Genomic DNA, 11,454 nt, shown 5'->3' with positions numbered 1-11,454 from the left:
ACCATTTAGAGTCACAACCCATAGAATTGTCAGTTATAAAAGGCAAACATATGACAATGAACAAGACAACAAAAGCAATCAAAAATTAGCCCAAACGTGTTAGAAATACTACCAAGTTGATTAGGGAAAACAGCAAGGTTGTTAAAACAGTATTTGAATAAATCAGTAATGATTAGAATTTATTTTATTATTATTACTAATTTATTAACTGTTTTATACCTGCTTGGACTATGTTTGTTTTTCATGATGGTGTCCGTTTATAGAACATTTTGCTTCCGTAAAACAATTAAAAATTCTCCGAGTGCATCACAATATATTTTATTAACATTCATGTTAAAGCTATGACAAAATATCCACAATATTTGTAATATATGTATAAGGAACAACATTAACAAGTCAACATTAACCGAACCAAATTTACCAAATACTGAAACATAGTTGTTATTCTACTGTCATAAGTTATTAGCTGTTTAAACAATTGCAAAACAAACTCAAAAACGGTTTAATATTGCATCAGTTTACAATAATGAGCAGTTTCCTGTTCACCAAGGTGGTAACTGCGAAGTATAACTAAATGAAAAGTAGAGTGATAGCATTCTTGGCTACTTATTGGACGAGATGTCTTTGAAACTGTACAGTGCAAGTTACGTGGTGGAGCAAAATCAGTAATACATGAATGCAAAGCATACCCATATTGACAACATGATACGGTAGGTTGAGAGCGTTACAGCAGCAATACAATTGTTTAAAATTTAAATACAGGTTTGTATTCAAAATCATACTGAATTCAACGAAATATACAAAGTGGGCTCATAACAAATATTACTTTCTATCTAGCTTTAGGTTATCATTGGCTAATGCTCAGCTGACAGGAAAGCTGGTCTAAAATTAACTCTCTGAAGGCAAATATTCATTGCATTTCTGGGAAGATATCACAGCTGTAGGCAACTATGTATTCCAATTAAAAATTTTTGAAAATTGTTAACAATCCGAAGCATTTTTAGCAAAAAATTTCTAGTACCGCCATGTTAATGATGAAATAGTGTAGTAACTTAAAAACCTTATGTTAAGCTGACACAATAAAGTTTTACTAAACATAATTAATGGAAACAGCAAACGCACAAGAGATGTAACTAACACTTAATAAATAAAGGATATACAGAAAATTTTTACACTACTGTATAGTGGCAAACTACAATAATGCTCGACATTAACTGTGCATGTTTAAGAATAACATTGTGCATGCCAAAAATATATATTTCGACTAAATGTCTTAAGGACCCAAATATGTGGTCATGGATATATATTTAAAAATTGATTTTGCAGCTAGATATGGTCAGCATTCCACCGATGATTACTTGAAAGGAAATTAATTGTTAAAGTTTGAGCAGAAAAGTTTAGAGAAGAATTCATATTTATCTCCAGTTTAACGATGACAGTAATTTCTGTACAAACAGAAACAGCATGACCACTGACAAAATGTAAAAGAGTAACATCAATCAAGTTCATCAGTGCATGCTATGTTCAAAACCTATGTCGCGTTAAAACTTAATCACATCAATGAGTCGTGAGTAAAGTTGTTTGATATTGAGCAGCAGACAAGAATATCAATTTACATTGAAAATGATGACACATCTTCACTGGCCTTGTTGCTGTAGTACCACCGATACTGAAAAAAATTCCAGTTTAGTATATTTAGATAGATAGTTTCACAAGCTACTGTACATACATAGATTCTATATCAATCTTAGTCTTTAAGAATGGAGCAATCATAAATTATGGAGTTTAAGTGATTTTGTGAGCATTTGTGTAACTGGAATGTGTATGACAAATACATATTTAATAAATGATACATTTATATAATCTCTATTCATTTAATAATGATTGGTGTCTTTTAGTAAATATCGCAGAAGTCCTGGTATGGCATATAGATTTGTAACAAGTATTTAACCTTGTAGTACCTTAGAATTAACAGGAAAACACACAGCACACAAACAAAACTACCTGATGTTACTTTGTTGAGAAGTAAACTGGAAGCGTGAAAAAAGAAAAACTGTGTTATTGCAGTAAGAAAAGACGAAGTGGTAAGCCATAGTGAGTCAATATAATAAAGTAAACTACCAGATATATTCAATCTAAAGATTAACAAACAAAACCAATCACAAAACACCACGCTAACTGGTATGAAAACACAGAATAGTAAACGCCTTTACCACAATCAACTGCACTGTGTGTGCGAAAAACATGCGTAATGCAGCGAGAGACTTAGCTACAACAAACTAATGAAACACACACACACGTAACCAGATGTTTCATATTGGATGAAAACGCATACGCTGATGAAAAAACGATGGGCAAGGATTTGGCTCTTTAGGCGTGGACTTTGAAACAATTTAGAGTGTCAATTCAGTCTTGTAGCTTTTGACCATAAAAAACGCGTTCATTTTCAGAACAGAAGTACAGTATGTCAATATAATCGGCCGCTAGAGAGATTATGAATTACGAATTTTGCCATCTGTCATCACAACCACTGGAAAGGGAATAGGAGCGACAACGAGCACAAAGATTAATCGATAGTGTTAGTGCAGTCGAGGCGCACTGTCCTACATTCACCCTTCATCTGTTGCTCACCGCGTACGGCCGCGGGCCCTAATTTACATATATAATAATGGACTAGGGCAGCTGATTGCTCTGTCGCCGGTGCAAGAACACCATGTGACGCATGTGGCTTAAGTACCGAATGAAAAGAAGGTTAATTAAGCTGCACGAACGACGTTACCAATTTGCCTAATTAAACCTTAGAGCGAATTAATCACAAAGATCTCGAAAAGTTACGTGTGTAGTGGAGCGTATCAAATTTGAAAATGCCAAACAATGAATAAACAGCAACATTAAAATCAAGTAACGGCACAGGAATTGCCTGAGCAATACTGACTCCCACGACTCAATTTACTTGTCGTGTATGCAGTGCTCTACGCTAGGCGAATTTAAATAATTTATTGATCTGAGACGCGTTGCTTAAAATGGCTATTCACAAAGACGTAGTTCCTGTGGAGACATTTTTCGTAACATTAAGACGTTTCGTCGGCTTTGGGATTGTTCCACAGAACTCGATATTTTCAAATCAATATTTAGAACGATTTATGTCTGGCAAATGAAATTAGCCGCAATGGAAGTAGAAGTAGTATTTTCTACATCAATGCCCAAGAGTATATTGTTTCGATCAATGGACATCGGCGAAAGCTGGTATTTAAAACCATCTGGCTTCTGTAAAAACATTTTAAGCTTTTAAAACATGTATATATCCACGAACCCACGACCACCCATTGTTGACAAGTAATAAGGATATTGACATAGTCCGTTTCAAAACGCAAAAGTATATAAGAATATGAGGCTATTAATCATGACATTGTAAAACCCTGTGAAAGAGCGAGGACTTTCAACCAAGCAAAAAATATCGATCCAAATTCGTTTTTTAAACGCGTTGGGTTACAAAATGGCGTTTTGAAAAGAATGCAGTTAGGACCGTGACCAAAAGCTGTAATAGAATTTATTCGAAGCCAAATCGGCAACAAACAAGGGACACGTTTTGCTACAAACTAACAACTTGGTTGCAAATGTGCACTGTGAATACTAACCGAAGACTTTCAAGATGTTAAACATTAAGCGTTACATCGTTTTTATGATAGCAAATGTAAAACTACTCATTAAATTCGGAGATAAATAATGACTCCATAATCATAATGTTTGCACGATTTCCGAATACTGTGAAAACAACGTTCGATCTAAATGAGAGAACAATCTTCGGACGATTAAACAGCAAATAAATCAGGTTCTAATGTTACTGTTAACAACGACAAGTGTTTTATACTTTCAGCAAAAAAGTCTACTATTTGCTATTCACAGCTGAAGCAGACACTTCTTGCTCGTAGGTGAATGATAGGAGTTCATGTGGCAAAATTCCAACCAACCTAAACTGCTTTACAACTCGAATGTTGACACTGCAAATATCTGATAACTGAGCTAAAGAAATGCAAACAGCTTAACGCTGCCGTTTAAGAAATAAAGAATCTTGGGGTTGCAGAACACAAGCATAAAAACGCAGAAAAGTCGTATAGAACAACATAAAGAATGATGTAGTCTGCAAAACCTTGCCACCGGTCTTGCATTTGTAACTTTCAGACAATGGATAAAAAATTTCATGCATGAAACAACACACTCACTCGCACCACAACAATAAAATGTGAGTGTTACCTAAAATGAAAGGTTCTAATTTTTTTAAACTTAGTACCTTGCGATAATTTACATGCACTATGTTGTTTAGGCAATGAGGTGATGATGATGATAATAACTACGTTATACTAAATGCCTTATTTGTGATAGGATGTTACTGTAGAAAAGTTTGACTAAATATTTAGCAAAAATGGTTAGTCTGACACTGACAAATCTGAAGTTGAAATGGTCTTTTTAAGTGTGCAAAAACTAGAATCTGAGTGTTGTTGAAAGTTGTTGTCAATGTTTATTGAGTCAATAACGCAAATCTAATGAAAATATTTTTCACTGAAGTATGGTATAAAAATATGTCTTTACTCACCCACAATAATAATGATAATAACTAAGATAACAATGATGAGAATGGCCCACATCTGAAAAAAGACAACATAGTTTTACAGAACACTCACATGCAAAAACAAACACAATAGAGGGCAAAACTGAGCAATTTCAGATTTTTAACTAAGCTTGAAAGTTTTAATTTTATAGTAATAAATTTATTAACAAATTTGTTAAGTTAAACAATTTCAGTTTTGACTTCTATTTATCGAACCTAATTAGACGAATAAAATACCAAAGGGCACAAAACGAAAATGAACTAAAACACTGTTGTAAAATGTGTTTCGATGATGCACTAAAGTGACTTGATATTGAACATACATATGCAACAAAGAATGTTACTATGGATCACACAATATTGATCCAGAACAGATGCACTCATTTTTAATAAGAAACTTTGGATTTGAGCTTTAAGTAACTTGGGTCTTTAGTTCTTAATTAACCAAATTTAAGCTTGTTTTAAGCCAACTTCAATTATCAAAAAGTCAATTAGCTGTTTTCAATTAAAGAAATAACAAAATTGGAGTTTATTACAAAGTTTTGAACATAGTCATACTCATCAAATTCTATACATGTCACCAGGAATGTGCCAAATTGGAAAAAAATCCGATTTCTTAGAAAATTTGTTAGATTCATGAGAATACAAATAACAAATTTTGATATTGATGCAAATCCAAATCTCCCTCCTTTGCTCACTGAACTTGATCAAAATTCCAGTATGTCGGTATTTGTGCTTAATATTTATATTGGTGTTAGATTCAGCACATTCATATCATACGGTATCACCTTTAAAACCAAACTACAACTAACAAACAACCTATCAGGCAAAAAAAATTTTTTTCAGTTGGAGTTGGCCAACCCAGAAGTTTCTTAGCTTTTCATAAAGAGGCTTCCACAGTTTCTTATAAAAAATGTGTATTGTGTAACACACAATAAATGTGGAACATGTAACAATAACCCTATTTTACTTACTTATCACTACTAATAATATAACCACTAGTACAACAGAGAGCATGATAATCATCTGTAAGTAGAAAGCCATTAGAAGAAAATCAATTTATACACTGCAGGTATGTGATTACTTAGGTAAGTTTTAGTAACACAAAAAATAAAGCCCTCATTTACTTTAAGTTTGTATGATTTTACAAGATAAACCTAATACATAGGCAATTTAAAGAAACAAACAGTTACAATCAATTATTTTTTACCCAAGTGACAAGTGATATTTTCAAGAAATATGTATAAACCAAAATTTGTTTGTAACTGAACTTTTACCTACAATTGAATACTTGGCTTCATACAGGAAAAGCATACAGTACTGTATTAACTATCTGAAATAAAGGCGCCTACTTTGAGGGGTTTAAAGGGCAAGGGGGGGACCCCTTAGCAATTGAGCTAAACAAACCATTAAACAACTTATTGGGCCTAGACAACAAGATTGGTTTTAATAAGCCAAATTCTGGTTAAAGTAATTATAATTAAGTGTTGGAAGGTAATTCGGCCATGCGACATATAAATCAAGAGATAGATATTTCAATAGTGTAGTGGCATGCTGTATAATTCCATGTGATGTACATTGTAGCATTTATAATATTGCTATTTATTTACAACAGTAAACTTGATTTTAAGATTTAAACGTAAATCACAAAAAACGGGTTTTGTAGGTAATGTGGATGCAAACTGGAATCTGTAAAATGTTTTTAAAATGAACAAAAATAAAAACATGTAATGCATAACGCAAACGATCAATGTCAACTACGACATCATTATTGATCGCTTGAACACCATGAGACAGGACTAATAAGTACAAGCATGTTCCTGGTCCATACAAGCAAATGGAGACAGCTTAGAGCTTGGTCAAGCTGTTATGTTTAAGGTAGGCAAGGCATGTTGTGTGCATAAAGATAATTGAAAGCTACAGAGTTCTTGCAACTGACTTGGAAAGAATTTATTTCAAATATGGTCACTAACTCTATTCTGAACTTTTTGCCCCCTTCCCCAGGTATTTTCAAGAGTAGGCACCTATGACGTGAATTGTGTACAGCATGAATATTGGATAACATAATGACTTTGTTATGGGACACAGCAGCCATTGACGACCGACTTGCCTTGAAAATAAAACCCTGTTTTATCATTATCAGATAAAAGCATGTAAATATTCCCAATGTTTTTTCCACCAGCTTTATGCAACATTTGAAAAATTGTATTTTGCTTCATCTAATAGTAATACTTACTTATACAAGCTTTGTAAACCACCTATTTAATAAATAATTTAAAAGTATCTGCGTCACTTGCCTTGCAGTTTTTCCACCAATATTTTCTCTTTAATTTTGCTGCTTGCGTTTCGAACTGGGATGCTCCCTGCTGCAGCGCATCAGCACGGTCGTGGATTTCAGAAAGTTTTTGATCGCGTTCTAACACCTTGTCGACATTTGTTCTCATAATGTCAACCACCTGCATTGTAGTGCAGACATGACATTTTTAACGAGCTTAAGCAATGACAAATAATGTACATTGTTATATATATAACCCAAGAAACACCAAGATAGTTTAAAGATGGGCCAGTTTTGTTTTCATTGTTACTTGTGCTTGCACTTGCAATGCACATATATTAACAAAACAAACTGAAATCAAACACAAGTTGAAATAAATTATATACAGCAAACTTACATCATCTACTTGAGCTTGTGTCTGTTGCAACTTCTTCGAACCTCCCCCACTAGCTCCATGACTTGACGTTCCTCCATACGACCTAAACATTGGAACCACTAGTAAGTCCAATTTACACATAAACGGTCACAGTCATATAATTATTTACTTTTTTGAATTTGTGAAAATGAGAATTTTCCAAAGCAATCCGCTTTTTTTCAAAGCCTTAAATATACTGATGACTGTACTTGTTAATTTCAAGTGCTATGTAATCATTAATCATTAGAAATTACTGAAAACACATCAATGCTTGGCAAGAGTTGTTGCACTATGCCATTTTAAATTGCTCTGCTTCTGCAGTTCTAAAATCACTATGCTTAAACCAGGGCTGGGAAAACTCATTCTGTTAAAAACTAAAGAATTTGTTAGCAATCAGCTAAAAGTTGTATAAACTGGTATGTCTAAGACTAAGAGCTTGGTCTCAAAGGTGACAGAAATCCATTTTTCATGTGCATATGACAACGTGTTGCTTCAATTATTATTTACATTTTTAATTTCGCAGAAAATTGGCAAGACATCCTTTACTAATTTTACAAATACCAGTTTAATTCCTAAGCAAAAAGTATTACTATGTGTGATTAGCAACTAGGGCAGATAGCTGTGAACGAGTAATGAATAATGCTAATAACTCAACTAAATTCCCAAACCAAATCTGAACCATTACATGGCAGTTGTGACATGTTGGGCATTAACTTCATTAAGATCACAACAATTTGTTCATGCAAACATCATTGAAAAGAACAACACCAACAGAAATCGAAAGTTGAATTATACAAGCACATAAAATAATCAACACTTAATGCTGTGCAAGATTGTTTTTAGAAAAAGGATCTCAGATTTTTGTCTGATATAAACAACCAATTAACTTTTGTGGCACATTTTAAAGCATTTAATGTATTACCTTGATGGGTCAGGAACCGCTTGATATCCAGACATATTCTCAATGTGCACTTAAGTGTGCTGTGTAAGTTAATAAGTGTACAACTGTTTAATTATGTCTTACAGACTGATCAATGATGTTGATATCCTATAAAAATAGTCATCCTTTTAAAAGTATTAACTAGAGTGACTAAAAACACATAATTTACCAAATACTTCTCAAAGGTATGACATAAAGAATTTGAAAAATACAGCATCAGCAGTATTGGTAAACCATTCAAACTACTGTACTGGAATGGAATGCCTATTCAGGTAAACCAATAAAAAAATAATATAGAAATTCGCAATCAACAAACATAACAGAATATTTTTGTTTTCTTCTATCTTGTGAAAAATAACTTAAATGTGAGTTATGTTACATTCAAATATATTTAAAAATAAGTGCTTTTTAATTTGTAATGAAATGAACACATACAAATTATACATATTTAAAATGCCTTTCATGCCTTTTAAGTTGTTGTAAGGATTTGTGATTGTTAGCCGGTCAAATTAATGATGGCATGCAGTTTGCCAACGAGTTTTTAAAGCTAAATGCAGTAGAAGTTGCATGTTCTAGCCTGATCATCACTTCGGATGTACCAATGGAGAAATCCAATTAAAACTTATTACTGGTGAAGAATAGAAAAGTTTTTTCAGGAATATATTTTAGATACTATATTATGAAGTGTATACCAATTGAAAGTACCAATATGGCACCAAATATGCAAGACACTTCAATAAAATAATATATTCAATGATGAATAAATAAATTTCATGCACACTTTGCCATGTGATGTCGCTGTGTGCCACATTTGTTTTTAATTACTTCTGGGAAGTAGTTTCTTAGGGTTCTGCGAATGGCGTAATCAGCAAAATCTATCTGCTGATTAACGTTGCAACTCAAACCACAACCTAATGTATGGTGTTTGAAGAATTTCCTCTAATATGGGATTTATCATTAATACACTTAGTCACGTATGGCAAGGCTTAAACAAAATAAATTGTTGCCAAAACTAAAGAGCTCCGTTATTTATAAATCACACATATGGAATTGTTGAGTATCAGCGACTATCGGTATCATATTATTCCCATATATCTGACCAAATAAAGGTCTTATAACCAATTAATTGTAAATGATGTGCAAGCACAGCGGGACAACAGTTAGGTATGGCAACAATTCTAGCCTGACAATTTGAATTATAGCAACATATTCAGGAAACAATGGTTAAAGTTGACTCTTTTTAATCAAAAAAGAACAAGCCCACATCACCTTTAATCACAAAACAGTGGCAAAATGGTTTGTGCATTTTTTGGGTTGAATTGTCACATAATTAAATAGTTATGCAATAATTTAAATCATATATATATATAAGGTTATACAGTACTGACAACAAAATAAATTAGACAAGTAGCTCTCAAAGATAGCCTAAGCCACATATTTCATAAGATGATATCATAAATATTTCAGTTGTTTATAATTGACGCAATAATGTTGAAAATTTAATTATGAAATATTTTCAAGTTAAAGTAGATACAGACAGCCAACCTAAACAGGCCAGTAGTACAACTTCTCACTTCACTTGCACAACAAGACTATTATATGAAGCAAAGACGAATCGGGATTTTTCATTATTATGGTTAATCATCACTTGCAACGAGAAAGAAAATGTTTTCCACAGCATTTTGTGAAAAAAATTTTGCAGGTAAAGAAAAACAGATATTAAGCTTACGACATAAGTAGTCACAAATCTCACATAAGTGGGTAGATTTAACTTATATCAAACAACACTGTTTATATTCTATAATTATAAGCTAAGGGAGAAAAGTATTCAAATTGGTTCTGAGGTAGACCTAAATATTATTAGGAATATAATTAAATTTAGTGTCAAATTTTTAAATCAAATTTCAGTATACTTTAAGTTTAAAAACAATAAACACATCATGACAAACAGAATAACGATCCTGACTTACATGTTTGATCACAATAAAGCTACTAATATCCCAACAATGTGCAACAAATGTCTTCTATTGGTCAGCTGTTTAATCCAGCAAATGAGATATTATAATGTTGAGAGAAGATTTAACTTACAGTCTTAGTCAAATTAGTTTCAATAACTAGATAGCGAACATAGATATTTATTGCCCAATCTAAAAAGAATTTTCTATGTACTTTAATCTGATCACAGAAGCGTAAAAAATTTTTCTGATGACTACTGAGTACCCAACTATCGGTACCAACACCTAACCATATGACCAACTATTATATATATACACATAAAAAGTAACTTTCTACTTATACATACAGTATATACTATTGTATATCGTAATGTTGAGCAATTTGGAAAAAAAAGTTAAAAATCACACAATGAAATCTTCTTAAATTTAACATACCATATATTTTGCATATATTAATCACCTTTGATTAGAAGGAGAATAAAATGTTCTCAAAAAAATTACTGTACTAAAAATTGCAAAATTATACAACTTGAAAGTGTGTAAACTACAAAGTAGACTCAAAGACGTGAGTGTAACTAACATGCATTAATAACTGATTAACAGGATTAGCAACAAAGTAATTGTTGTTCATACAGTACTGGTCAAATAAATTTATTACAGTGGCCTATAGCAAAAAATAAAAGGCACATTTGATCAGAAACTTTGTAAATAGCTTTCAAAAAAATAGAAGCTACAGAGCTACATCTTCTATTCTGCTGTTTGAGTAAATTTAGCTCAGCAGAATTCTCTGAATAAATCTACAGTATCTGTTTCTCAAACAATTTGGAATTACCGTAAGTTTAAGTGGGTGGGTTATATTGTGACGATTACGTCACGACTCACGAGTTGTTTTCCAAGATGTTTGAAATTTAATTTGGGATTTTGTAATTCTGTTGTTTACCAAACTTGAGTTTTCCTTAATGACGTCAGATAATTTCCTCGCTTGAACTGGTGTGTCACATATAAATACTGATGTAATGTTTTCAATCTTTCCTTTTTACGTGATTGGTTTCACTGGTTACTACAGCGCTATGTAACAGTCAGTAAGCTTTGCCCGAAGGTGAAAACCTTTGTGTTATAATAAATAAAATGGGAACTTTATAAGTTAGTAATTTGTATAGACAGAATCAAGCAACTAACAGCATAGTCACGCAAATTTGAGAAATGAGAACTCATCAATCGAAGCAGAAGCAAAACAAGTCACCAACCATCAATCGTCCT

The 11,454-nt window shown here is 32.6% G+C and overlaps 1 protein-coding gene across 3 annotated transcripts; it reads right to left on the bottom strand.

Annotated features, from left to right (window-relative positions):
- Positions 1 to 302: 302 nt before the first annotated feature.
- On the bottom strand, positions 303 to 10,407 carry LOC143448328 (vesicle-associated membrane protein 3-like). 3 transcript variants are annotated; one of them, XM_076948017.1, is made up of 7 exons: positions 10,210 to 10,407; positions 8,222 to 8,347; positions 7,282 to 7,363; positions 6,907 to 7,065; positions 5,584 to 5,635; positions 2,005 to 2,030; positions 303 to 1,669 (listed from the first exon to the last, which is right to left on the bottom strand). In XM_076948017.1, the coding sequence occupies exons 2-6, from the start codon at positions 8,254 to 8,256 to the stop codon at positions 2,011 to 2,013; spliced, it is 348 nt and encodes a 115-aa protein (XP_076804132.1). In that variant the 5' UTR covers positions 8,257 to 8,347; positions 10,210 to 10,407; the 3' UTR covers positions 303 to 1,669; positions 2,005 to 2,010. The 3 variants fall into 3 exon arrangements, with proteins under 3 accessions (XP_076804132.1, XP_076804131.1, XP_076804133.1); XM_076948016.1 differs by lacking the exons at positions 2,005 to 2,030; positions 5,584 to 5,635 and adding an exon at positions 4,595 to 4,646 and having other exon boundaries at positions 10,210 to 10,405; XM_076948018.1 differs by lacking the exons at positions 2,005 to 2,030; positions 5,584 to 5,635; positions 8,222 to 8,347 and adding an exon at positions 4,595 to 4,646 and having other exon boundaries at positions 10,210 to 10,404.
- Between the last annotated feature and the right edge of the window lie 1,047 nt (positions 10,408 to 11,454).

The sequence above is a fragment of the Clavelina lepadiformis genome, chromosome 3 (genome assembly GCF_947623445.1).
Source record: "Clavelina lepadiformis chromosome 3, kaClaLepa1.1, whole genome shotgun sequence".
NCBI classification, from domain to species: domain Eukaryota; kingdom Metazoa; phylum Chordata; class Ascidiacea; order Aplousobranchia; family Clavelinidae; genus Clavelina; species Clavelina lepadiformis.
The sequence above is the reverse complement of the archived record's forward strand: the minus strand, read 5'-3'. Positions and strand labels throughout refer to the sequence as shown.

Bases quoted from the DNA above. Each gene is read 5' to 3' on its own strand.
- LOC143448328 (XM_076948016.1), bottom strand. From the start codon at position 8,256: ATGTCTGGATATCAAGCGGTTCCTGACCCATCAAG. The intron at 7,364-8,221 runs GTAATACATTAA...TCCAATGTTTAG, and splicing joins GCGGTTCCTGACCCATCAAG to GTCGTATGGAGGAACGTCAA. The intron at 4,647-6,906 runs GCAAGTGACGCA...GTCTTTTTTCAG, and splicing joins ATTGGTGGAAAAACTGCAAG to ATGTGGGCCATTCTCATCAT.